The following is a 27,666-nucleotide window of genomic DNA, read 5'->3' on the forward strand; positions in this document are numbered from 1 at the left end:
TGCCTATTGCAGACAATGCATTGATGCAACAGACCCAGGTTAAATCTGTGAGGCATTACACTTTCAAGAAATTGTGGTCTCGTAGAGCCTATCTGGGTACCTCGATATGATGAAACTTCTTTGCGTTCAGTTCGCAACGTTCGAGAGACACCGCCCAATTAGTTACGCGCGGCGTAAACGCATGGCTTCACACGTGAATGACCGTGGCCACCGTTTAAGTTTGACACCTGTTTGATGGCAGTCCGCGAGGCTGCAATTTAAACAATATCAGCCCGTGAAATGTACCGCCGGAATGGATTATGCGCCAAATGCGCACGTGCGTTTGTCGGACCATCGTGTCGCATCCTGCTTCAATCTCAACTTTTATTTCTTCCAATATAAACAACTTACAAACATGTGCGGATGATCCAGGTCTGCTGTTTAGCAGACGGTGCCAAAAAGAGAACAAAGGATAAGATATATATGTACATGTAAAGACTATCACACACTAGTGGTCGTAGACTGTAAGGGTGCTATGTTATGTTATTTGTATGTAATCTGAATATTGCAAAGTTACTGCTTTGGAATTAGCAGAGTCTACGGTGAATTTCCGAAACTGCCTAATATCGGAAAAAAGCGATAGTTTATGATCGCTTAAACTGAATGCTGCCCATGTACCTAGCGACATATGCTCGAATGCTTTACGGAAGGTATCGTCAATAAAGTTGATATACTTATCAACATATAGCATATTCTTTGGGTTTTTCGGTCGTGGTTTTTGTTTATTTTATTTTTATCGAAACGTCGTGGTGTTTGTTTATTTTACTTTTATTAATTTGAACCTATCCACGTGACTTTACCGAAAGACCCGAGGAATATGAATTCCTGCAGTCACGAAAGCTTTAAGTCAACGTATGGCATCGCTATACTGCGAGGGGTGGTGAATGCTTGTATCCAGCAGTGGATAACTACGGCTGCTGATGACGATGACATTGTATTTCCACTCCTGCTATGAAAGCCTCCCCCAAGCCGGCGCCGTATCTCAGGGTAACAATCCACCTAGCATGTAAACACGAGCTGTTTTCATCGTTCCATCTCCGTAGCAGATGTCTTCTCGTGAGGCGCCCACTCCGTGATTATTCACGACCGCCATTGCAATCATTCTCTCTAGCAAAGTGCCCTACACAACTAGTCCAGTGGCTTTTCTTAAGAGTAAAAACAGGGTATATATCCTGCGTATATTTTCTAATCCACGTGTTCCTCTTTCTGTCTATCAGTGTAAATTCAAGCATGCACCTCTCCATGTATTATATTATTATTAAAACGTAAAAAAAGTGTATTCATCCAAGACTTCGTCTTTCTCACTGGGCACTAAATGTGAGTAGGTTTCCAAAAACACAGCCAATATTGTTTAAATCAGATTGATTAAACCTTTTTTAATACGATAAGTACATTATTATTAATCTATTAGTCAGCATGTACACATCCATCGCTGCCAACACATTCCAGAAAAAAAAATCCGACGTCTGTTGACCTCCGAGCAGCAGCTTGAGATTTAGCTTGGCAACTCAAATTGTGAACTTTCACACCTTGCATTCTACCCCCTCCCTCCCTTCCTCCCTTCCTCCCCCTCCTCGCCCGCGTGCATTCTCCTTCGGGAACTCTCTTGGAGAGGCGTGTTCACCTTCCAGGTATGTGACGGTTCAGCAAACCCGTTGATTTTCGAGATGAAAAGGTTGCAAGCGCGGGATTGTGGAGAGAGAGACAGAGCCCCTAGAGTTGTGGCCGGCCAGGGTCTGGCGCGTGAATTCATCTCGGCTTGTGGGATAGCCCCCTCCCTCCCCCGCTTTAAAGCGCGCTCTGCACGATTATGTTATATGCCGGCTGTTAATGTCACCATTATCAATGGAACTATTTATAAGGCGCATAATTTATCGTCTCAAAATGCTGCACGGGGAGGCGCAGATAAAACAGTTAATGAATAAAATATAAGATCGACTGTAAATCGTTCCCGGATCACATTATTTCATTCACGGGCAGCACATTTAATTTTTATCCGATATGCACATCATTCAAATTTTTTATGACTTAATTTTTTTTGGTGTGTGTGTGTGTGCGGGCGCGCGCACGCCGGGCTCGCCGTTTCGGAAGAAAGGCGGCGGAGCTCCGAGCGGCCAGAAATTGAACATTCATGAGACGCTCCAAATCAGGAGCAGCGGCGCTCCGGGGGAATGGGTGCCGGCATAATAATGGCTCTTTAATCAATAATAAAGGCTTCCAGTTGTAAATTACATAATAGGGCTCTGGAGCTAACTGTCTCTCCAAGACAGATAGTTAAATGGCACGCGCAGCCGTCATAATTTCCACATCCAGAATCTTCCTTCTACATCTTACTCTTGTGCATTCAACAGTTAATTCTTTTTTGAAAGCCATTGTTTGGGGTTTTTTCTTTCAAATTACTCAAATTGACGTGGCAATTTCGTGAGAATGTTTCTTTTTTTTTGTTTCATGTCGATAACTTTTTTTTTACATTGTGCGTTTTCATATTTTGATTGCTTCACAATGCAGTATAATTTATCGTCTAAATGAAAAGGAAATTGCTCAGGTTATTGTAAAAAAATAAATGATGTGATATCCGCTGTCAACAAAACGTGGGTCGGTCGGATTTAGCCTATAAAATGTATTCAATGCGGGGGAGGGGGGGGGTAACACATTTTAATTGTCGCTATAACTCACAGATGCATGAATGCTACGATGCTTAAACACTGCGCGATGAATAGACAGCTGTTGCAACCCCGCCAATGCTGGGCTTCGATGAACGGATCGCTACCAAACAATTACTGTTTCACCCCAATATTGGTGCTGTAAACAAGCAGTGTTTTTTGTTAACATCATCAGCCATGGTCGACCCAATGCTGGATGAAGGCCTCCCTCTGCAAGCCGATGTAATAATGCGCGTAGCACCTGTACACAGGCTGATTTCATCGCTCCGTCTCCTCGGTAAACAACCCTCTTACTCGCGTTCCAGTCTGTGGCTGCTACCGCTCCATCTTGCAATCATCTTGGACGCATCTATACTACAATACTTTGTACCCGTCGTAACTGATACAGCCCGCAGCCGAAGACCACACATTCCCATGCACACGTACATCTGCATTTGAATAGAAATCAAGGTTATTTGCAAGAGTGCGAAATAAATAAAAACAATGTAATCGGTACTGTGTGGTGGAGCGGTGGTGTAGTGATTAGAACGGTTGGCTACGTACGGTGCAAAATAAGTTAAACATACATTATAGCACTCTAGTATGAACAGCGTAACCCGAGTTTGATTCCTGTTCACGGCTAATATCAGTGGCGAGTGATATCTGAAACAGTCCTTGGGCCTTCCCCCAACCTTTATCAACCTCTCATTGACCAACGTGGTGAAGTATGGTCAAACAGGCCCCCAAGAACGACACGGCGTGGGTGGAAGACCATCATCCAGCAGTGGATTGACAAAAGGCGATACATTATTGTTGTTAATATAGTCGAGTACTATGAATAAAACAAACTCGGACCCCATTATTTTACTTTCCAATGCAAGGAGCGAGATACTCGTCCCCGCCAATGTAACGTTCCCACTTTAATGCTAAACAGGCACCCAACCAATGTCTTAATCTCTGTTCCAGGAGAGGACCCCTGTTGCAGGAATACAGAAATTGAGCGGAGAGTGAGCATCTACTGCCACCCCGCGGTGATAATTTTAAATCACACGAAACGAGTCCAATGGTCCATAATACAGTTTTTTTGGGGTTAGATCGCGTATATGTGTCGTTAAACCCGCCACCACCCGACACAGACAACTAGTAAGGGTTGTCACGTAAACAGAATATGCCAATTCGTCACTAGTACAGCACACCGGTGTGTTGGAGAGCCAAGCCACACCATTTACAATCTGAGTACGACGTTTCGCCACTAATTACAACTAGCTTCATCAGGAGACAGCCATATTTGTTGAGAAGTCCATCTGTTTCGTTCCTTATATCGAGGCGTAGATGTGTTGATAACACTTGTGCGTGTTTCTTGCGCTAAGTGGGTGGGGGGGGGGGATTAATGAATCAACGTACATAATGCATGCACATTATGTGAGCCCATTGATCTCGTACTTCCTGTGCATTGTGTGTTTTAAAATAGCCGTACCAACGGTAATCCCTATTGCAGTGTACGGTAGCCTGTATAGGCATGCATTTAAACAATGTATTATTCGATTATTCGCTTCCAAGCAGCACTAAGTCTAGCTATACGAACGGTTAACATTGTTTCGTATCATCATTAGACCTCCTCTGCCAGTACCAAAATATAAGAATAGGGGTTTTCCCCTTTTTTCTGGCAACAAAACTGAAACCTTTTTACAAGGATTCTTATATTTTGGTACTGGCAAAGGAGGTCTAATGATGTAGATGCTCACCCCGAGCCCTCATTACTTTGATAGTGCATTGTCTTTGAGCTGTACGCCTTTTGGCGTCATCTGGTCGAGCACCAATTGGGTCGAGGCTCAAAAGAAAGCCGTCCCTTGGTGTGGACCAATCAGTTTCAAGGACAATGCATATATTATCATAGTATGTTTTTTGTTTGCATTTTGACTGCAGGTATTGTGGTTAATGCAGACATGAATCCTTGTAAAAAGGTTTCAGTTTTGTTGCCAGAAAAAAGGGGAAAAAACCTATTCTTATTATTTTTATCATCAAATAATAATATGTTGGGCAAACAGGACGAATGATCAGCACGAGACTAAAAGAACACCAAAGAAATATTAAATACTCCCAAATACAACTGTCAGCAGTAGCAGAACACTCGTTCCAACAAGGACACTCAATAAATTTTGATAATGTTGAAGTTCTGTGCAAAACTAGTTACTACATACCAAGACTAATTGGAGAATCTATCGAAATTGAGAGAAATTAAAATAATTGTAACCGTTGGGATAGCTACAGACTTAGTGCTGATTGGAAGCGAATAATCTAATAATACATTGTTTAAATGAATGCCTATACAAGCCACCATACCTCAATAGGGAGTACCGTTGGTACGGCTATTTTAGTACACACAATGGACAGGGAGTACAAGATCAATGGGCTCACATAACGCGCATGCATAATGTACGTTGATTCATTAATCTCTTTCCCCCACTTCGCGTAAGAAGAGCGAACAAGTGTTGTCATCACATTTACGCCTCTATATAAGGAACGAAACAGGAGGACTTCTCAACAAATCTGGCTGTCGCCCGATGAAGCTAGTTGTAATTACTGGCGAAACGTCGTACTCAGATTGTAAATGTTGTTGCTTGGCTCTCCAACACACCGGTGTGCTGTACTAGTGACAAATTGGCATGTTCTGTTTACGTGACAACCCTTACTAATTGGCTGTGTCGGGTGGTGGCGGGTTTAACGGCACATTTATATATTTATTACGCGATCTAACCCCCCCAAAAAACCTGTATTATGGATGAGTTTGGTCGCGAAAGCCTACGTGTCAAAGGGAGTCCAATGGTGTTTTCTTTTCAACGGGCTAAGGTAAAAATGTACAGGCGCAGCCCTGCAATTACTTTCTCAAGAGGTTCATGGGCCTTCATTTTCACGCTTTAACCAATGTAAAGCGTTTTGACGTATGGGGGGGGGGGGGGGTCAAAAATTGGAGGCTCCAGGCTACAGCCACTAACCCCCCCCCTCCCCTGCGTTAATCCGGCCCTGCCTATGTATTGTACCGCAGTGGCACTTAGTAGCCCAAAGGGTGCAAGCTGAGGAGGCAATAAAGTCGTTCTCGGGGGTTTCTACTCCCAGGTGATAACGCGTGCAGGTGGAATCATTGATAGTTGCAAAACAAGGAAGGCAACGTGTGGTGGGGGATAATGGCGATGATCCACCAGTGCTGGGCTCTCAGGTGACCAGTTCTCCTGGGACGCTGCTTGGGCTGTGTGCGTCCATCTGGTGCTAATAATGAAGTCACCGCCAGTGCATTCCAGTCTCTCAGTGGGTCTATGTGAGCTCATTGGTCTTTGTGTTGAGCTTATTATATGTACTGTATGTTGAACTTCTTTCGCAAAGTCGGCAGCCACCCGTGCTAATCGGAGGTGCGGGGGAAGGATAACAGTTCTGACATCACCTCGGTTAATTTATCGCGTAGGTGTTTGTAGCTATGGTAAGATCCATAGTATGGATACAAAGATAAAGCCTTGATGATTAAGTCATTGCCAGCACATTTATCTTTCTCGGCGAGTCCACCTGTAATTGGAAAACTAGAGGCCGATTGTTTGCCTACTCACCCTGGAGCCACGGAATGCCACTGCTGCACTGTGTATGGTCGGCTGCTGTGTTTTGACAGCTGCACGTTAAGTGATCCAGAAAGGTGGCACAATTGGCAACTTTCCCGAATCGCAATCTGAAGGTTGTGAGGTTCAAATCCCAGTCAGTCGACTCAGTCCATCGTACCTCCAGGATGGATAGAAATGCAATGTCACTTTGTGAGAACTCACTCGTGTTTAACAGAGAGCCGTGTTGCCTGCCGTGTGGGTGTGCAATTTGTACCATTGGTCAGAACAGCCATAACGGATATGTACCCTTCCTTCGGGCTTGGATACTCGTTGACTTTTTACGCCACCAAATAACATTTCCCCAGTGCCGTCTTTTGTGCGTGTGAGTACTGTATAGCATACTTGTTGACTGTCCCTAGCCCTGTTCAAGTCCAGGCTCAAGACCTTCCTCGTTTCCTCTGCCCGTCAACGACTCTTTTCCCCACTTGTTTCTTCACATTGGGGAAATGTTTCTTCGCAGTTTTTGAGATGCAGTCGCACGCAGATGCTATGTTAATCCACATTGAATTTTTATGACAGATGTGGAAGTGTGTGGATATTGCGTACTGTGTAGATTGTGAGGAATGCAGTAAGTAACTGCCGCTGTATGGTCTGTTCGTGTGTCACAAGGATTCCGAATCAGAATATGCATTTATACTGGAGGAATCCGATGAGCTATGAAGCTCTTTTTCACGTCGAAGGAAATTCAAACCTCTGAGGAAAGTATGGACTTGGGTAGGACATGCCACGATAGGGGATGGATGGCCGATGGTTAAAATTAGTGACAGGCTGGCAGCAAAATAAAAATAGAACGCCGTTCCTGCAGGACATTAGCTGAGAAGGGGGAGTGATGTACTCAGCTCGTGTGCAGTTGCCTGGTAGATTCTAGCATTGCAGGATCGCCGAAGATGCCGGAAGCTTGGGGAGGGCCATAATACAGCGGTGGATTGATCATGAATCACGATAATGGTATGCAGTATGGTGCATGTTATTAAATCCCACAATGGGAAGCAACGTCGCTGTTTTTATTTTTAAAGTACATTTTTATTTTGTTCATTTTAAACACATCACAGAAAAACAACACAACAATTGTGTTATTAAAATAACACAAACTAACATATTTGAAACACCAAATATTGTCTTCTATGTAAATCGCTATCTTGTAGTAGGCCTACCATCCAGATGTAATCATCATCTCATCAATGCTTTTGTTTGTAGATTATTAAAATATGATAATCTAAATGAAGCACTATAGAAATGTAAAACAGATTAATGTTCTTTACATCAATATATCAGTTGATAGAAGCATATGTATCCACAAACATCTTGGAATATATCAATTTAATAACACATCCATTCTACTAAATACTCTGGTGCCTTGTTGCAAATGCATTATATATCTCATTCTTCCACTTTCCATTGCAAAGTACAGTTAGCGGCGGTCACTAATCAGCTCAAATTCCTGTGAAATTGGCATAATCTTCAAATTTTCACACTTCTTAAAAAAATTCCAATCTTGGCAACAATTTTTTTTTTTCAAAAAAAACATCTTTGCGCTAATTCACCAGAGCTTCGTTCACGAGCTACACAGTTGGAAACACAACTTAACGCTACTGCAGCGTGCTCACGACGCTAGTTGGTGTACATCATGGACTCAAACTCATCGATGCGCTGACGGGTATTGCCCTTGCGGATGTTCCGGTAGGAGACGGTGTTGTACATGTTGTACGAGCACTTGGCCACGTCTCTCCGTCGAGCCTCGACTGGAAACCCAATGGATGGGCTGCGGGGCTTTGCTGTAGGCGACACCGCATCTGGCGCAGAGTCGGCGCCGTTGGCATCGCTGGGAGAATCGCACTGCGGTTGCATCTCCTCCTCCTCTGCTTGCGCGGAGTCTGATTGATCTGAACTGGGGCTCTCTTCTGCCTCAGTGGTCTCCCCTTCACCTGTTTCCACAGCAACCGCCTGATCTGCTAGGTGACCACAGTAAATGTTATGACTTGCATTATTGAACACAATCACTCACCTCTGCTAAACTATACCAAAAACCCATACATGTCAATCCCATGCTGCGAGAGGGCCTCCCCACACCATGCAGGCCATGGGGGGTCACTTGCCTTCAACTTCACTTCCCTCGCCAGTGCGGGTTGATGAAGGTGGGGAGCACGCAATCACAGTACAAACGATGGATTTGTATGCACTCCCCCCCTCTGCTGTCCACCACTATCACAACCTCGCAGCTGCCTATGAGAGCCTGGCATCCATATCCAAATAACTAGCCAGGCTGAACCCTGCATAGCTGGCCATTTTATAAGATCCGGTGCATTTTGGGGATGTTTTCATAGCTTGTGACCGAGTTGCTGATGCAAATTCTAATAATGATCTGTAATGGCAGGAAAATTTATATTTGGCATAAATATAGTTGAGTCAATGTTTAAATTTGGGCCCCCACAAATTACAGCCCAAGAGGTTGGTTTCACTTGTGGGGCAGTGTCAGCCAAAGTTTATTAGTTTCCAATGCAAAACACTATAAATATGATCAAATCAGTGAACCAAGTAATTTGCCTCGCGTGCAGAGCATTGCTAAAGCTAATAGTGGATGATGTTCGAATATTATAGAGCAATGCTGTGACAATGTGAAGGGTCTTGGAATAACATATATGTCCTGTATGAACTGGTTGGGGATTGTCACTGTCAGTGACTGTGCATTATCAGAGGTTGCAATTCGGATCACAGACATAAAGCCAAGGACAAAAGGGTCAACATCACAAATGGAAGATGGATTTTGAGTTGTTCTGTTCGAAAACGGATTACCTTCCTCTGAAAGAGAGTGTACACGCGAGGTTGTTTAATGAAAAACATGATAATGAACACCCCTTTGTAAATCCACTGCTGGATGAAGGCCCCCTCTCTTTCGTGGGAATTGTTTGATTGTGCATCACCATGCTGGTCAGGGCGTGTTAGTGAAGTGGGTGCCCCGGACCAAGTCAGATATTAGTCAGCGTTGATATTAGCCGTGGCCGGGAATTGAACTCATGTAACCGGGTTCATTGTGTGACACGTTAAGTACTGCATCATCACTCCACCATGGATTAATATTTACGTTTATGCATTAATTATAAACAAAATTTAGTGATACCATATCGATGAAAAAATATGTATATGGGGTTATTGAGCCTTTGCTCACGCTGACACTTTTCATTTGGAAATATTATCCAAAAATGTATTTCGAACTCGATATTCATGTAATTTTCATCAGAATGTTTTAAAACCAGACAATATTTTCTGATGATAATTGTATGCCATCGTTCACATGGAGTCGCAGGTGATGGTAATTGATCTAAACTCAGATAAAGATTCTAGCTCTTTTAATTACATGATATATCAAGGAACGGCAACTAAAACAAACAGAAATCTGACACAGTATGCGTCAAAGCATATGTGTGTGTGAAGCATGGAGCATAACATGTCATTTTCAGTAAAATCATTAAGTTGCCCCCTGGATATATGACAGGAATTTGCGGTATGTTGGGAATTGAGTCTTATATACATAGACAAATATAATATAACCAGTCCTCCAGCATACATCAGTTGAATGCTGTACAAATCTTATCGGACAAGTGTCATTTATGGTGTGTGTATTGTGACAAATCAACAAAATTGTAAATCTAATAAGTTTCAGATACTGCATGACTTTAATCAAAACATTGTTTGTTTCTTTTGAAAAAAAAACGATCTGTTTATTTATTAAAGTTTTGGGTAATTGGGTCACATTGCTTACGCATAGAGAAAGTTAAACGCCTTACCTGCTTGTTCGGACAGAGGCGGAATGCTTGCCGTCTCGTCTGCATGCGTTTTCTCGCCGTCAGGTTCACGTTTGTCTCCCTGCCGAGCTTCCTCCGTCTGACTGACACCATTCTCCGGAGTGTAGCTGTCGAGCTGCGATGACTCCTCACATACATCCTCTCGCGTCTCTTCTCTCGCCTCCATCAGTGATCCTTTGTCGTCCTTTGAGCTGCCATTGGTGGAGGTGATTACCGCGTCTGCATCTTGCTTCTCTGCTGCATTCTCGGCCATGTCCCTGTGATTAACATACAGACGTAGACATACGACTCAGAGTAACAAGTAACCTACCTTGCCACAGTAGTAAAAACAGAGCAGGAATATTCACTTTGTTTTGCTCTTATTGACTTACTCTTTCGATGCACTTCGTCCTGGGCGCTGAGATGGTCCCTTATCAAGGAGTATGACCCAGGGGGGTTGGTGGGGAGGGGGTTTGCTTTTTGAACAATTTTTTTTTAAAATTTATCTAGCGTTGAACTTGATCGGCTATTGAAGCATTGCAGCAGTAATTGTCCGGCTGTTTGGCATTCGGAGTGTCCACTCAAGGGGCCTCGTGTGCCTAAATCAGATGCAAAGATTAGAGCTCAGAGTAATGCGGAAAGCACTTTTTTCTCTCCTGATCACTCTGGCATGGCGCTCTTGAAAATTCATTGAAACGAATCAACGAAATCTCTGGCACTTCAACCCGCGGCTTAGTAATTGAATGCCGTGCTTTGTGGTTGGTGCTTACCGGGGGACACTGGAAAAAAAACTGCCTCATATGACTCCTAAGCCTTCTTAAAGGGGTTTGCTACTGTGTAGCTAAGGAACTTGTACCTCATGCACTGCATTGCAATCATTTATACACACACACACATTCCTCTTGTTAAATACATCAAAAACAAAGCCATAGACACATTCATAAATAATGTATTAATTTCATCTACCACACTCATGTAAGACTGTCACGGTCAATAATAGTATTAATAATAATGACAACAATGCAAACCTTTTTATTAACAGTTGAGATTGCACATCGTTTTGACAGAATATTGAAATGTGCTGTAAAAATATATTACGTGGAAAATGTCACTTGCACTTATTGTGGTTACGGTTATGTTTTGGGAAATCAGCAAAAAGCATGCCTACACTTTGTTAAAAACCCGTATCACCATGGTAATATAATAGGCTTAGTTCATTAAACCTGTCTCTATGGATTGAGCTGCAAGCCTCCATTTTATTAAAGTGTGTAACACTTAACTTATGATTGAATCTGCACTACCCTTGTTTTTATGATTACCTGTTTAAGAAAACCTATTGTTTTTAAAATACATTTTTTTTTGGAAGTCATCAGTTGCGCATTATAAATCGCGCTCCTCTTTTGAACAAGGGCGTTCTCCAGTTCCAATGGCGTAAAAGATTACTTAATAAATTTTCCCTGTTGCTGTGCAAAGCACTCAGTGCTGAATAGGATTTCCGTGTTCAGTTCCAATGATTTAACTCGCAATTACAGCAACAGGGGCATTACAAGGGCACAGTCACCCCTGTGCAGTCAATAGCTACGCTTTTTGCGATAGGAGTAATTTTTGTGTATTGTGTTTCACTCTACATATATATGATACGTATTTTCTATAAATTTAAGGTGTGTATGTAAGTCAGGTGAGTAGCTTCGTGTTTGCATATTTGGCTTAATAGTGTAATCGTAAGCTCAGTTTCCACTGAGCTAGTTTATGCCCGTGTTTGATGGTTTGAATCCAGGCAGTGCCTAGCAATGCCATAACGCATTTATCTCGAGGGAAGATCAGTGACTCCGTGGTACCACGAGCAAGTTCATGGTCATCGTGTTAAATGCCTATTCCTTGTATAGTATATGCAACCACACTTATGATTGTTAAAATAATATAAACGTTTACATTGTGTTAAATTTGCTTGATAAAATAAAGATAACAAAAACATATGGCCAAAATGTCAATTAAATTAACCCTCAATCCAACACTCAATTTCCCTGGAAGGAAAGGAAAATCCTTCAAGATGATAATACAATGTAAACTTATGGCAGTCGAACCTAAGCAGCTGCTATGTAAAGCTAATTATTTTTAGGTCTTACGCTGGTCATGGTGCACAAGCACAAATAACAAAAAAAACCCTCAACATTTGCATTATTAACACTGTCTAAAAAGGAAAATGTATATGATAGGCGACATATTAGCCAATAACACTTATCCAAAGCACATGAAGAAGGACCATTACCCAAAAATTCACCTGCATTTTATACAATTTTACCCATTTTAAAGCAGTGTCATTGTCGAACATGTTGAGTTTCATCTATTATATAATCTAGAAATATTCCTTGAGATAAAATAATGCTACCACAAGAGGGCAGTATTTGCTCAGTGGGCAGTGCCGATCATTGCTATATAAAAGTTCAGCATTTTTTCTGCGCATGCAGTCCTCGACTTACGAACATACCGACTTACGAACATACCGACTTACGAACACCCGCACTTACGAACCCGTTTCCTTGTTTTTTTTTACATCGACTTAAAATGCGAAATCACACTAGAAAACTGAATTGCGGAACTATTTTGTCCAGCGGAGCGATCCTCTGCGAAATGTATTGAGTCAACCTCGTGCAGGGAGTGAGTGTTTGTGTGTGCACACACGTGTATGCCTTGTGTGTGTGTGTGCACGTGCTCCGTGTGTGTTACCGCAATTGTGGGTGACTCTTTTGCACCCCTTCCAACAAGCAAGCCAGCCAGCATCAGGGCTCAAGGTAAGTGAAAAAAACCAACAGATTTTCTTCTATTCATGTTATTTGATTTCATGTTTGATTTACTATGTAGTATTTATAACAGTTTTTACATGCAAATGTACATTATTATTATTATTATTTTATCGCTAGGGATTGTTCGAGGGCGCCTGCGGCACCCCTCACACGAACGACGCGTTCACGCAAGCACCCGATGCTCCGTTTTGAAGTTTTTTTTTTAAATTAAACATCTTTGAATTGTATTATCTTTTGAATTAGATAATTATATTTCTTCATTAAAAGCTGATATCATTTTACATCCGGAAGACTTCATTGAGAAGGACGCTTCGTGTGAATGTTCTCTCGTCGTTAATTAGATGACCTTGCTTGGGGAGGAGGGGAGGGTTCGGTTCGATGCGGACTTTCACCTGTTTGTGATTGCGGGATCGAGATCAGGCGACACGGAGCTGCTGGCCGTGCGAGAAGACCGCCGTCTGCAGATCGATACCAACGTGATCGAACGTCTGTCCGTGCGCCTCCGTCGTTCATGCAGGGGGCACGTGGAGGTCTGCAGCGCCCCCTGCATGAAAACGACTGAAAGTGCAGCGTTCGTCACAGATAGATAAAGTTGTGCGCTTATATAATAGTATTTATTATTATTCATAAGTTTAACAATGCTTCCCTTTTCTGTTCAACCCGAACATATTTCATAGCACTGGCCGTTATGGGCATTTAAATACAGTATATTTTTGTGTTCTAACTTACGAACCGTTCGACTTACGAACGGGTCTCAGGAACAAAACATGTTCGTAAGTAGCGGACGTCTCTTAATTCTATAACGTCAAGAGAACAGGGGGTGGGGGGGGGGGGTTAATTTAATTCGACTGTATTACAATTAGGGTTGGGGTACAAGCCTAACACGTAGGGTTCCGGCATAGGCTCGAACAAATAATTGAACAAATAAGTAATCCATGTGTGAACAGTTTTAACACGCGATCACATAAATGTTATCAGGAGAAAACAAACGTTGCTTTATTTGTATTTTTGCCGAACCAGCAAAACACTGCCACAAATTTCACGGTTCGGTTCATTCGCCCATGAAGGAAAACGCTCCATTTTAAAGAACTGCATTAATGCGCATATATATATCTCTCCAGCCACGCTCTATCCACTGCTGAATGAAGGTCTTGCCCAAGTCAGTCATAGCCATCCATTATGGTCCCGTGATTTCTCATGAAAACGAGTTGATATCATTGGTGGGCATTCCTTATACATTATTACAATATATGTTTCATTACGACTTCCAGTCAAGGGGTTCCTAACGACTCTAATGAGCAGTGGGGTGGGGTGGGTCCCTCAACAGCCATTAGGCAGTGGTGGAAATTCCAGACCCCCTTGACCAATGTATCCGTGAGGTGACGACTGTGGAAGCTTCCCACAGAGTGGTACTTAATCATCTCTGGAGGTATGATGGTCGAGGTGACCCTCCATCGATGATTGATGACTCAAATGTCCGATTCTCGAATACGAAGGAGGCATCACAGCCATAAACTCCCGCTACCACTGACGCGATTATCTGCTCAACAACCTCAACGTGAAATTATAGTTGTTGCTCAACATCAACATGAGCCATACGAAAACTGGATTGTTGACCTGCGAGTGCATACCTCTACCAACAGCGCCATCTAGCCAACATGAGTTATAACTGATCTTAACGTTTTTACTCTCCCCTCACGATTTTGTTCATATATATAAAAAAGGGCGCAGCTGGGTTATCTTGCTGCGTAAATGTTAGCATTGGAGTGTCCATAAAATGTAAACAACGTTGGCTGTGGAGCTCTGGGCTGATAACAGATGGTAGGATCAGAGTCGGGACCCGAGTCAGCTGTGCCAAAATACAAACCTTGTTGTGGACAAGCATGGCTGCACTGACAGCAGGAGAGGACAAACGCCTTCTCGGTCGTGTACAGCTGCCATAGCTCGCCACATCGGCCGGCATTGTAAAAGACGAGCAACGAGCCATGCTCTGAATGCGCACGGTCACCTTATTGGTGTCACACTGGCGTGTGCGTGTGTCAAGTTGATCACTCGTGCTGCTCGACTGCAGTGGAAAAATGTGTCGACACAGATCTCGATCTGAAATGAGGACATAACGGCGGGAATCGTCTTTCCGGTGGTGTGTGGTGGATGCGCCTTCGTCTGCTCCCAAATGTGTTTTTTGTTGTTGTTAAAACTCAGTTTTGCGTTGTTGTCGTGGAGCATTATGGGTGATACTATACCAGTAGACCTCCGTTCTGTCTCCCAGTACAAATACTGTACCATGTTTGAGTTATTTTACATATTGGATTTCCAGACCAATATTATCCAGCAGCATTTGTTTACGCAACTAAACTGGACCAGTTTTGACACTGTGGGTCTCATCACCAAAGTTGATCAGTTAAGAAGGCAGGGTTGGTTTTAGGTGAAGAATATTAAATTAACATTAGTAATTTATAGACCTTTGAAGTATATGTCTAGATGAAGGCCTCTCTGCTGTGTGAGTTTGACCATACTTCACCATGCTAGTCAGTGCAGGTTTGTGAAGGGCGGTAGAACCGTTGAGATATTACTCTCTACCGATGTTAGCCGTAGCTAGGAATTGACCTCGGCTTGCCAGACTCATAGTGAAGTGTGATAACCACTGTGCTACTGCTCACCAAAATCATATTTAATGACCATCATTTTGTTAATTAAATTAGATAAACATATCGAATGAAAAAGCTAAATTGGTAGAGAATGCAGTTGGCTGGCACAATGGATGAGCTGTTAGTACAATGGACTCTGAACTTTGTGACCTATTGAGCTCGAATTCTGGCCACAGCTAACATCAGTAGCGAGTGATATCTGAATCAGTCTGAACCCATTCACAAACCTGTACTGACCAGCATCATAAATGCGCATTGACCAGCGTAGTGAAGTATGGTCAAATAAACCCTCTGGCCGAGATGGCATGGGGAGGCTTTCATCCAGTAGTAGGAATAACAAAGGGCTGTACTTTATTATGAGAGTTCTAAAAAACAATTATTTAATTAATGAAGTACACAGTGAACATGAGAGGGCATTATTCTGGTGGCTTATAAGTGAAATACAATAAAAAAAAACCTGACATTAAAAACACGCAATTTGAGATGACACACTTCCAACGAGTAGAGATGAGCATATATGTTAAAAAAGAATGACTTTGGTAATTATAAATAATTTGTGGTGTTTTATGGTAAAATAATAATTTTCTGTGCTAAACGGAGGTGCTGAGGTCACAGCCTGGCACTGTAAAACTTGTTCACACGTTCCACGTGCTCAATCAAGCAGGAAGTAGGAACTATTGCGGCTCAAAATGTACTACTTCAGTACAGTACTTCGGAGTCATCAAATACATCTCAGGAAATACTTGGTAAATAAATAAGTAAATAAGGGAGGTTCGTGCGCAACCAAACGTGAGCCAGATGCCACAGTCCCACACGGTTTCATGTATTCATGAAAAATATCACTGGCAACATGAAAATGCCACGTTTGTGTTCACCCACTGGGGACACAGAACTGTGAAATGCGCGGCCCTCATGCATTTCACAAAGCGTGAACTTTTCCCAACGGAACACGGCCTCGCTTTTACAGTGCGCGTGTTTGTGTTTAGCTTGCACAAGCGGGTGTGGGGATGTGGTTCTGCTTCACTGTGTTGCTCCAATGCACCCCACCCAATGTCAGCACAATACACCGCTTTTGCCAAGTTTTTCCTGTAATTTTGTGTGTGTGTGTGGGGGACGGGTGTGGGATGTGCAGTCGGATGGGGGGGGGAGGGATTGGGATTGGAGTGGGTGGGGGCACGTCTCTAACTCAACTGCCTCTTTGTTAGGGTCTGGCATGTGTGTACCATATGCAAAAACTATTTCAAATTACTGTACGGTGCAGCACAATGCGTGGTCAGTTCGACGAAATATGCATTGGCAATACAACTTTACCATAATGCGACTTGGAAGTACAGAATTTATTACATAGGCTCGCACCAAATCAAATCCGACCCCCAAATAAAGGATTCAAGAAATAGAATACAAATCCCTTGAAAATAAGCGTGTGTTCGTGGCGCTATTTGAATAAAGAGAGTCAGCAGGGCGAACGTCAAAGTGGAAGTGAATTCCGCAGGGGGGTAGGGGGTGGGCACACGAAAAAAGGCCCGGTCACCCATCGTCCAGAGGCGTGACCTCGGCACGCACAACAGCCAAGACTGAAGTACCCTTGCTGGAGCATATGGGCGAAGGAGGTCCTGTATATCCAAACTAAACTATTTTTTTTACCTTATCGTTCAGAAAGCAACCTGGCCACAAATGATAGCCCATTAAAGTGGATTACCATGTGTAAATGTAAAGCAGCCAAATACTCTAAACGCACGCTTTTAAGTTCGGAGGGAAATACCGAAAGACCCGGAAAAAGATCCACGTGACCACAGGGAGAACCTGCAAACTCCAAATATATAGGCGTCAGGGTTGGGATCGAACCGACCAACTCCTGTATACCACGAGAGGTAGTTAACATCTCGCTACCACGAGATGCAATGAAGGGGCAGCATGATTGACAGCATTAACTGAATATGCTGCAATGTTAACTTTTGTATGAAAAAAACACAACTTTGATTTTAAGTATTTTTTTCTGTAGTTCCACTTAAAAAAAGTCAGGAGGCCTTTGTCATGAACAAGGGAACAAATGTAACACCCCTTCATTTAAAGCATCAGGATGGGACCTATTGACACGTTTCAAAAGGTAAAATGCAAAAAGTAGCCAGTAACTCGAACGTCTTGATCCCCCCTAGATTGCACATTCTGTCTCTAATGATGACGACAGCTAAGGAAGTCGAGCGGCTTGATTTATGCCACTTAGTTTAACTCTCGACTAAACCTTAGTGCTGAAATTCTGATCCTTGTATTCAGCTTGCATTTTTGCCAAGTGTACCTTATATTGCAAATATATATCTGAAGTTCTGTGTGGTATACCCTAAGTGGAGTAAATACATATGCATCTGAATACATTATTTTAAATAAGCAATGTTTCTGAATATGGCCTTTAAAAGAGCACCGTTCCTTTTCAGCTTACACTGTGAATTTCGCGAATTTATTTAATGAACATTTTTACTTTTTGATGTTGTTTTATCAGCAGCCAATAAGATTAATAAATTAAATATGTTCAGTGTGCATAGTGGCAATATTTGTGCTGAAATTAGCAGTTAAAGTATTGTCATACTCCAAACAAAATAACCACACAAATGTCAGGAATTACCAACCAAAACCATACCAGGTCAATGGGAATAAGGTTTTTCTCAGAAAAAAAAAAATTGTAGTCGTACTCTAGCATTTGACTCATAAGGGGAAATTAGCAAGAAACGCTAATCTGCTTCTATATGGTGGCACACACACACACTGTTCTTATCAAGGAGAAAACTTGCAGACACGGGGTTGTCGCTCACATTTTAATGGCACTGTACGCACATAAGGCACCAGGGTAACAGCACCTGTTCAATGTAACGATAAAAGCGCACGTAAAAGTCTTAATATAAAAAATTTGGGCACGCAAATTGTACGTTTATAAATGTAAGTACTTTAATCAACGTTAATAATATAGGCATAAGAAAATAGTTTTCTATTTCGTAAAAAAAAAAAAACCACCCATGGCGTAAAAAAATGTGCCAAACATTTTAAGGCAAAGGCATTTTTCATTTAAGGAAAGTTTTCCTGAAACAGTAATATCCTTTATATTTAAAGACTGTCCATTGACCATGGGCCCTGGTGCAAGACGTAAAAAATAGGGCCCCCTGTTCAATTTCCCCTCCTCTTCATAGCCTGGTGCCTGGTCCCCTCCGGCCCATGGGCCCGAGTCCAGTTGCACCAGCTTACACACTTCACAGGTATGCCATAGCCAGTGACCTTCAAAAGGGAGTTTGTTCCTCCTCCAGAGTCTTATTGAGTCCTGGGATGAAGCGGCGGAGGCTCCTACGGAGGGAAGACTTCTTGCCTTTGCGTGGGAGTGTGCTCATGCTGCCGGCCAGGCTTTGGCTCTGCACCTGCTGGAGGTCCATTTCACTGCGGCACATGCGCAGATTGTGACTGCCCTGGTCCAGGAAGCTCAACCCTGCTATTGCCGCGGCTGCCCCTGCACCATCCTTGCCGGCGCCGCCGTCCTGGAGGCCGCCGTACAAGCACGTGGTGTAGACGGCCTCGTCCGAGTCCTCGGCGATCACGGCCCAATTGCTGGGCAGGCTGCTCATACTGGAGAGCAGGGGGCCAGCGCGCTTGCTTCTGCAGAGCGGCGGGTTGAGGCTGTACAATGTGCTCAGCGTCTCGAACATGCTGTCGTCCTCCGCCACGAGGCCTGTGTGGCAAACAACCGGGAAGTGAGCTGAAGGTAGAAAGTGTAACGGTGCAGCCCTGACAAGTGCTTGCTGACACCACTGCTCGTGAAAAAAGCCTCCACGAGAGGAAGCACGAGAGAACCTCGTGCCTACACTGCCAAGCTGGTCCGTCATCTCGGAAGAATATCCACACTTGAACTAACCGCATACGACCTACCAATCGACTTATTACCATGGTGCACCCATTTTTACTGCTGGGTGGCAGGGGGATTTAAGAAACTTGCACCATTGCTTCAACTGGATGCCAGGAGATTGAACCGGCAACCCCGGGATTACAAGTCCAGTGTGCTAACCATGACACCACAGCAGCATCCGAGAAATGAACTGCGAGCTCCCGAACAATATGAACCAGATGCTGCAAAGCGACCATGGCATCAGTGTTAAAAAAAAGTTCTGACTCAATTATCATAGAAAAGCCTTAAAAGTATATGGGCCATTTTAGCTGAACATTCAGTGAAAAGAGATAGTTTTATAAGTGAATTCGAGTACGGTATACGATATTGCCGTCCTTATTCATCCGTCAAAAGGTACAGGTGTAATTTTGGATCAAAGCGATTGAAGCAGTCCCTATGTTTAATTATGAAAGCTGAGATCCCACTTATTTGAATAATGCGATCCTCATTACCTCGTGTGTCATCAAACAGCCCATATTATGTAGACCACTTTCTGTCGCTATATATGTAAATTCACACAGTAATTACTAATCCGAAGACAACAGATTATATTCTCATTAATCGCGTGCCAGTGTTTGTAGCCGGTTTGTGAGTAGTTTGAAACAGCTGCCTCTATGCACAAACATCTATATGTAACAGTATTCCCATTGAATATACATGCTATAAACTACAGAGGACACCCTAATGCCCGTAATAAAACACCAACCACTGTCCACATTCGTAGAGTGTGGGTGTTCATATCCATGGTTGATAAAATTGAGTACCACTTTGTGGGGAAGTCAACAGTGGTTGTCCTATGGTTTAGACTTGCCCCCACTAAAGGTATGTGGAAATCCGCTTCTGGCTCGATTCTGCAAACGGGAGAATGAGCATCACCTGAATGCTAATTTTAGCAAGAAATTGAATTAATATTTCAGAATAATAAATCATTTATTTCCCGCCTCTGATTAGCACAGTTGGCTACGTACAGTGCGAAAGAAGTTCAACATACGTACAATATAATACACATAATTTTCGTGAATTTAATATATATTATATGCTGCATAACTTATTCTGGTGGTTTTAACAGACTGGTGTTTTAATTCATATAAAATACATTATATGCTACACGGTGCATGTAATATATTGTGCACTCCCAAAATAGTCGTCGAGTGTATTGACACTGTACATTGAACATGGTGCTCACTGCACTGATAATGTCGCAGTGTACGTATGTTGAACTTATTTTGTACCGTATGTCGCCAACCGTGCTAATCAATGATGCAGAAAGTCGAGTGTTCCGCAAACCCATGTGCGTCTTGCACCATTATCAGGCACTGGCTGCGCACACTCAGCTAGCGACTCGGTCTAGGAACCTTCCAGAACCGAACTGAGTTTGGAGCTACTGCCTGAGTGCTGTACAGTGTCTTGGTCGGGTCTTGGATTGTTGTTATTGCTGTTTTGTTGCCTTGTCCAAGTTTACATTTTAATCTTGCAAACCTGCAAAAATGTAGATACTTGTGCAATTTGTACATCCATGCTATATATCTATATTTACTATTGATTTGCTTCACTTTGATCTTACTTCCTCCTGTAACCTTGTATTGCTTTTAATGCAACTGGCTGACCCACCCCTACTGGAAATCAGATGCCTCCAGTATAAATGCAGATTCTGATTCTGCATGTCTCTGCGATGTGTTTTTGGGATGTACCGCGTATTGTTCAGCATTGAGACTTTTAGAGAGATAATTTATCGAGACAGGTAAGGCCTGTGGGAGGTAAACAGCTATTTTTCAAGGGTGACCTGGCATGTTGGACATTATGCCAAATGGCACACGGTACAACCCTGAAAACTATTCATTTAAATCTGTCCTATTCAATAATATTCAACTTTTTACCATGGATGTTTTTTTTGTTTGTTACCTTGTTGGTATGGCATATCATCAGTTTTTTCAATAGTTTTACTTCACTTGATTCCTCTGTTTGTCGTGGTCAAGTCTTGTAATCCGAATTTCGTCCACTTCCCGTTGTCCAATCAATTCCACATTTTGCACAACGTACTCAGATCCGGTGACAATGCATGCATGTATCATAATCGGTATACATTTAAAATTAATTTGCTACTTTAAGGCAATTTACATTTTCTATGGACGCCTTTTTATTTATATATATTTGCGTCGGTCAAAACGCCACGGTCCCTAAACTGTTGAATCGGCTCGCACAAAAAGCAGGCGCCGCGTGTCTCAGGCGACATTGACGTACTTCTCGACTGTGACTTAAACGAAGTTGTTAATAATTAAACCGTTGTTTATTTCCTATGGACACCGGACCATAGTGGTACATACAGGCCCACTTTACCCACGGAAGCGTTCTTACCGTGGACCAGTCGTTGCTCCTGCTGGAGGAGTGACCGTAACTCCTTACACTTTTCATGCATTGTTTGCTGTTGCATAAAATAGAAAATAACACAATTGTCAAAACCAGCACAAGTGATACTGACCATGAATCAACTCCAACTGGTTTATGCATAAGGTATACACATTCGTTCGTATACCTTGAGGTACTGAAGGCGCGTTTGCAGCTCCATTCTTCTGGCCATTGTTCCAAACTCAACTTCAATCCTTTGAAAAAAATGTCATAATTACATTTTAGTCGTTTGTACAACATTTCGTGTGCAGCAATCGTGCAGTGCTTATTGCATTATCTTTATTTGATGGCCATTACCAGTGGGTAATATCTGAAATGGATTACGAAGCAAAAACAAAAGTTGCTCTGTTTCTTCACGGCAAGTACAAAATGTATTTCACTTCATTGGCTGACTAGTCCTGGTTACTTTCAACTGCTTCATTTACCCACAACTGACCATCATGGTGAAGTATAGTCAAACAAACCCCCATTAACAGAATGCGGTAAGGAGTCCATCCAGAGTTGAACTGACAAAGGATTGTAAATTTCATATATATAGATTCATTATATTGCTTTTTAGTGTTTTGTATCTTGATCCAATATGCAATTGCACAGATTATATGCAAGTGTTCATACCTTAAACAATTCCCAGCTTCTCGGATGATGTCTACAATTTGCTTATGAGGAATTCCTTCCACGTTTGAGTCATTGATGGTGATGAGGATGTCACCTAAGTCACAGCATACCAACACGAGTTACTAGACACACAGGCTTGGGACACTTTAGGGTACCATCGTGAGAGTTTCAGTTCAGTCTGAACACTCCAGATTGCTGTTCCAAGTCTTATTTTAGCACACCACATCCATTTCACTTGATTTTTTATCTAATAAAAAATACATGTTCATACGATTACAGGAATACAGGCGACAATAACATAGGACTATTACAGATAAGTTTACCATGTACTGTGATAATACCATGTACTAGTGATAATGCGTTATAACCGATAATGTCTACTCCAAGTCAGCCTAGCAGCCTTCTGGAAAATGTCGAGTGAGAAATCAAGCCCTGACTATAGTCATAAACGTGTTGCACATGTGGAGTGCCATGTAGAGAGTGAAGCACCTGCTTTCATGCCAGCGCGCTCTGCAGGGCCCTCTTCCTTCACCTTGAAGACATAGGTGCACATCTCCAGCTCACTGACCACTCGGTTGCGCAGCCCGTAAGTCTGCACGCAGAGGAAATGACACCAGGAAATTGTAGGTGGCCAGTGACCAGTAAATGTCACAGCACAAGCGCTCATTGCACCATTGAGTGAACTGCCAGAATATCAGAACTTGACCGTGAGCAACAATGGTTTGTCTATGTAAGATTTTGGCATTGGCTCCCCAAAAATGTAACGTCTGCCAAAATGTATGGAGCAGTGATTTTAATAAACTCCAGCCTTCTAAAGCTAATAATAATAACATTTATGTGGTCATGAAAGTCTCACTGAATGTTTTACTTTTTCATGACATGTTTGGCCAATTCCTTTTTTGATGAGTGTTTCACATTTGGGAGAAAAACTCAAAAATTAACACTAACGTAGGTTCACAAATCAACTCTCTCTACTGCCAGATTGTGGCCATCTCACAGCCAAGAGGGTTTGGGAGTCACAAATCTGCGCGATTCACAAACCCTTGCCTCCTCCTAAGCTCTGGCTTACAGGTATGTGCATCATCACGCCTGTCTGGACTTGACCAGGAAACGTCCTGCTGTCCATACATGCCAGTTAAACAGATACGTGTGACTTGCTCTACCAGCCTACCGATGCCGGTGTCAAGGAGGCTCGCTTAAGTGGCCAATTTCTGGACTGTGGGAGCTTAATTTGTGGTAAGAGACACCAAATCTAATGGAGCGTGGGCAGTGTGGGTAGCTGTGCCTCTAGAGCATGTGGGATTTATTCAATTGTCCTCTCGGCGAGTCCAAAGTGGAATCGGCTAATCTCGAGCAAACCCGTCTGAAGAGCGAAATGCGGGCAATTAGGAAGGCACAGACCTGCAGCTCGAATCCGTATGATTCGTCATCCTCCTTCTCGATGGTGATTGTACGCCTGAAATTCAATAAAAGAAGAAGATATATTGGCCAAGTTTTAAACAAGTTAGGCTGCGGGTAAACTAATACACCATGCGATCATGTCTGCAAACATGTTCTTTCGACACAAATATAATGCTTTAAATACCTTACTTTAACATAACAAAATATGCATTTTCTTACACTTTATTTGAATTATAATTCTATACAAATGCTATGAAAATAATAGCAGTGGTTAATTAACACACGGCACCATGAGCCTGCCGATCTGCGTTTCATTCCCGGCCATAGCTAACATTAGTGGCGAGTGACATCTCAATCAGGCATGGTCCACTTTACACCAACCCAAAATTGACCTGCACAGTGAAAGTGTGGTCAAAAACCCCCCATGACTGACATGGCGTGGGGAGGCCTTCCTCTAGCAGTGGCATTGACAATGGACTGTCGTTTATTGTTAATAAAATAAACTGTACCTTGTAGATTCTGCTAATCCATGGTATGTGTTTTTCCAACGGGTGATCACACTCTGTGAAGAACACACAGGCACAAGTAAGTCACGCCACGCCGCTTGCTGCGATTACATAAACCACAATAGTGCCTTCACTACGTGTGATGTGAATGTGTATAAGCTAGCTTGTAAAAAAACAACAAAACATCAGAATACACGAACGCAATTAATCACCCTTGTCCCATGTCTGGCTGTCACTAATTAGCGTCCAAATATGACATACATACAGTCGCCTGGAAAATATGTCGCACATCGAAAGAAAATATGAACATTCATTACTTTCAGGCAGCTAGGGAATAACTTCTTGAATTTTTCAGTCAGTGGCTTTTCAGAATTCTCAGGCTGTCCGCAAGACATGTTCACGCAGTCTCCCATGAATTTCTAGGCTGACTTCCTCAATGTTGGCCTCTCCATAACAGCCTGAAGCATTTCAGGCTATTTCGCTGTAATTGCCTGAAATTTCGCAGAAATCGCTGTGGAGTGTGTTACATTTTACGGATCACGACGTGTGTATTATTGTTTTAAGCGCTGTTTAATATAAATAAATATATCATTCACATTCATTGATGTGACAATGCAGGACTTCGAGAGATAATGAAGGCGGGGAGGAGGCCTTCATCCAACAGTCACTTTCCATGGCGCACGATAACAATGCGTGTAAATTAACCTCTAAAATAATCCTTTTGAAATTAAAGACTGACTTCTACCGGAGAGCCGAGCGAGCTTGTCAGTTGATGTCCCGTTGTCTCCGAACAATGACGAAGCATCCCGCGCGTCCACTGCCGAACACGTTCATTTGAGACCACCCAGGGCATGCGCATTATACAGTACACACAATGCCCTGCGACCCATTCGAGATAAATAATCAGGCGTACTTTCGCAAACCCAGAAATTTTCGCCCGCTTGCGAGACGCGTGCCACGGCGCATTGCCTTCACCGCGCTCCTCCGTGAGATGCACAGAGGCAACCTTGAAATGCAGCGATCGGCTCGGCGTGAATGTAATCTACACACCGATGGCCACGGCCACCGAACGCGCGCAATTCTGCAGTCCCGAAGCGCCGGATGAATTCGCCACGCACCTTGGTTTTATGATTGCGCGGCAGCGTGGCCACTGTGTACGCCAAGTTGTGGAGCCTCTTGACGTCCTCATCGCCCTCGTCCTTCTCATCCTCCGGGGCCACCTGCAAGACGCTGACCTCGGGCAAAGTTCCGAGCGGCTCGCAGTCGGCGCTCCATGCCCGGGCGAGCTCCTTGCTCATTGCTCAAGCGGCAGGGGGTGGGTAGGGGTGGGGGGAGCGAGTTTGAGAGAGCGGCTGCCCCGGCCGTGAACCGTCCAGCATCACACGCGGTGCTTCGCGCTGCCCGACTCTATTCTTCGTCCCAACAGAGAACTTACTGCAGCGCCGTGGACTGCGATCAAAATGCGCGACCGCTCCTGGGTAAATTATGGAAGACGCAGGTGCCGCTGTCTATTTAGTGATCAAAATCTGCCGGCTCTCTGTTCCACCACGCGCCAGCTCCCCACGGCTCCCCCCATCCGTTTGGCGGCCAAAATACTCCCCGACAAGAGGGGGGGGGGAGAGAGAAAAAATTTGCGCAACAACTTTTTAGCAGTTGGTCTGTTGGAATTTTGGCCCAGATGACCGAAAGGGGTTGAGTTTGCGCGCGTGTGTGTTTGTGTGGGCCAAGTCTCCCGAAACAAACTGCCTCTCTCTTTCCACGTCGAAGCACACAGCGCGCATGCCGGGCCCGTCACAGAGCAGTGGCGACAGCAGTCTCACTTCGTGTGAAGCTCACGCACCCCTTGCCACCACTGTTCCACAGGATGTGTGTGTGTGTGCGTTTCCTGAGGGTGCAGCTATCGTCTGCGACGGCTGCCGTTTCCGCTTCCTACACAGAGCACGGGGCTTTCCGTGGCTTCTGCTCTGGGGTTTTAAACGGCATGCGACGTGCGTAATAAAAGGCGCCGGTGTGGGCACTTGTTTGCGGCACACACGTATTTTTTTGGACGACACTGTCAGAATGTCCGTGCCACCTGACCATAACGCGAGTTATCCGTCTCATTTCAGCTCCCTGTACAGAGAGAACACCAGTGGCGTTCTTTTGCGGGGCAATCAATTTACCGTGTCAAAGAATGACTCAAAGCAACAAGCCAGCCGATAACGAAAATGTGGCCAAATAAAAAACCTGCCCACGTCTGTGTAACCGAATACATCGAAATACTTTTTAATCACTCATTTTATTTGTTTACGCCGGTAGGAAACATTCAGCCTGAAGCCTGAAGCTATTTTACAAGATTGGCCCAGGGAGGATCTTCAAAATCAGAATATTTATGCTGGAGGAATCCGATAAGCTATAAAGCTCCTTTTCCACAGATGTCCAGTAAGTGCACGGGCAGGGCCGGATTAAGATTTTGTCAGCCCCTGGGCTACAGGTACTGTGAGGCCCCTGGGCTACAGGTACTGTGAGGCCCCTGGGCTACAGGTACTGTGGGGCCCCTGGGCTACAGGTACTGTGAGGCCCCTGGGCTACAGCTACTGTGAGGCCCCTGGGCTACAGGTACTGTGAGGCCCCTGGGCTACAGGTACTGTGAGGCCCCTGGGCTACAGGTACTGTGAGGCCCCTGGGCTACAGGTTCTGAGGCCCCTGGGATACAGGTACTGTGAGGCCCCTGGGCTACAGGTACTGTGAGAACCCTGGGCTACAGGTTCTGTGAGGCCCCTGGGATACAGGTACTGTGAGGCCCCTGGGCTACAGGTACTGTGGGGCCCCTGGGCTACAGGTACTGTGAGGCCCCTGGGCTACAGCTACTGTGAGGCCCCTGGGCTACAGGTACTGTGAGGCCCCTGGGCTACAGGTACTGTGAGGCCCCTGGGCTACAGGTTCTGAGGCCCCTGGGATACAGGTACTGTGAGGCCCCTGGGCTACAGGTACTGTGAGAACCCTGGGCTACAGGTACTGTGAGGCCCCTGGGCTACAGGTACTGTGAGGCCCCTGGGCTACTGGTACTGTGAGGCCCCTGGGCTACAGGTTCTGTGAGGCCCCTGGGATACAGGTACTGTGAGGCCCCTGGGCTACAGGTACTGTGAGGACCCTGGGCTACAGGTACTGTGAGGCCCCTGGGCTACAGGTTCTGTGAGGCCCCTGGGCTACAGGTACTGTGAGGCCCCTGGGCTGCAGGTACTGAGGCCCCTGGGCTACAGGTACCGTGAGGC

At 44.0% G+C, this 27,666-nt stretch overlaps 3 protein-coding genes across 6 annotated transcripts in view; 1 reads left to right on the forward strand and 2 right to left on the reverse strand.

The window, feature by feature from the left end:
- The first annotated feature begins 1,599 nt into the window (after nucleotides 1-1,599).
- LOC116938646 (sugar transporter SWEET1-like) overlaps nucleotides 1,600-27,666 on the forward strand; it is a 44,146-nt gene continuing 18,079 nt past the window's right edge. Inside the window, exon 1 of the mRNA XM_076057842.1 lies at nucleotides 1,600-1,670. The gene's annotated coding sequence lies outside the window, so the exon portion shown is untranslated. The remainder of the gene's footprint in view (nucleotides 1,671-27,666) is intronic.
- Nucleotides 7,330-10,902, reverse strand: ERMN (ermin). Of its 2 annotated transcripts, none has more exons than XM_032946062.2 (3): nucleotides 10,503-10,902; nucleotides 10,114-10,388; nucleotides 7,330-8,280 (listed from the first exon to the last, which is right to left on the reverse strand). In XM_032946062.2, the coding sequence occupies exons 2-3, from the start codon at nucleotides 10,382-10,384 to the stop codon at nucleotides 7,940-7,942; spliced, it is 612 nt and encodes a 203-aa protein (XP_032801953.2). In that variant the 5' UTR covers nucleotides 10,385-10,388; nucleotides 10,503-10,902; the 3' UTR covers nucleotides 7,330-7,939. The 2 variants fall into 2 exon arrangements, with proteins under 2 accessions (XP_032801953.2, XP_032801954.2); XM_032946063.2 differs by having other exon boundaries at nucleotides 7,330-8,277; nucleotides 10,503-10,895.
- CYTIP (cytohesin 1 interacting protein) lies at nucleotides 18,359-26,790 on the reverse strand. 3 transcript variants are annotated; one of them, XM_032946058.2, is made up of 9 exons: nucleotides 26,233-26,790; nucleotides 25,531-25,712; nucleotides 24,416-24,468; nucleotides 23,907-23,961; nucleotides 22,995-23,097; nucleotides 22,506-22,599; nucleotides 22,018-22,084; nucleotides 21,840-21,906; nucleotides 18,359-19,271 (listed from the first exon to the last, which is right to left on the reverse strand). In XM_032946058.2, the coding sequence occupies exons 2-9, from the start codon at nucleotides 25,708-25,710 to the stop codon at nucleotides 18,829-18,831; spliced, it is 1,062 nt and encodes a 353-aa protein (XP_032801949.1). In that variant the 5' UTR covers nucleotides 25,711-25,712; nucleotides 26,233-26,790; the 3' UTR covers nucleotides 18,359-18,828. The 3 variants fall into 3 exon arrangements, with proteins under 3 accessions (XP_032801949.1, XP_032801948.1, XP_032801950.1); XM_032946057.2 differs by having other exon boundaries at nucleotides 25,848-26,790; XM_032946059.2 differs by lacking the exons at nucleotides 25,531-25,712; nucleotides 26,233-26,790 and adding an exon at nucleotides 25,152-25,515.

Source organism: Petromyzon marinus, chromosome 4 (genome assembly GCF_048934315.1).
Source record: "Petromyzon marinus isolate PM22_M1 ecotype Great Lakes invasive population chromosome 4, UKy_Petmar_22M1.pri1.0, whole genome shotgun sequence".
Taxonomy (NCBI): domain Eukaryota; kingdom Metazoa; phylum Chordata; class Hyperoartia; order Petromyzontiformes; family Petromyzontidae; genus Petromyzon; species Petromyzon marinus.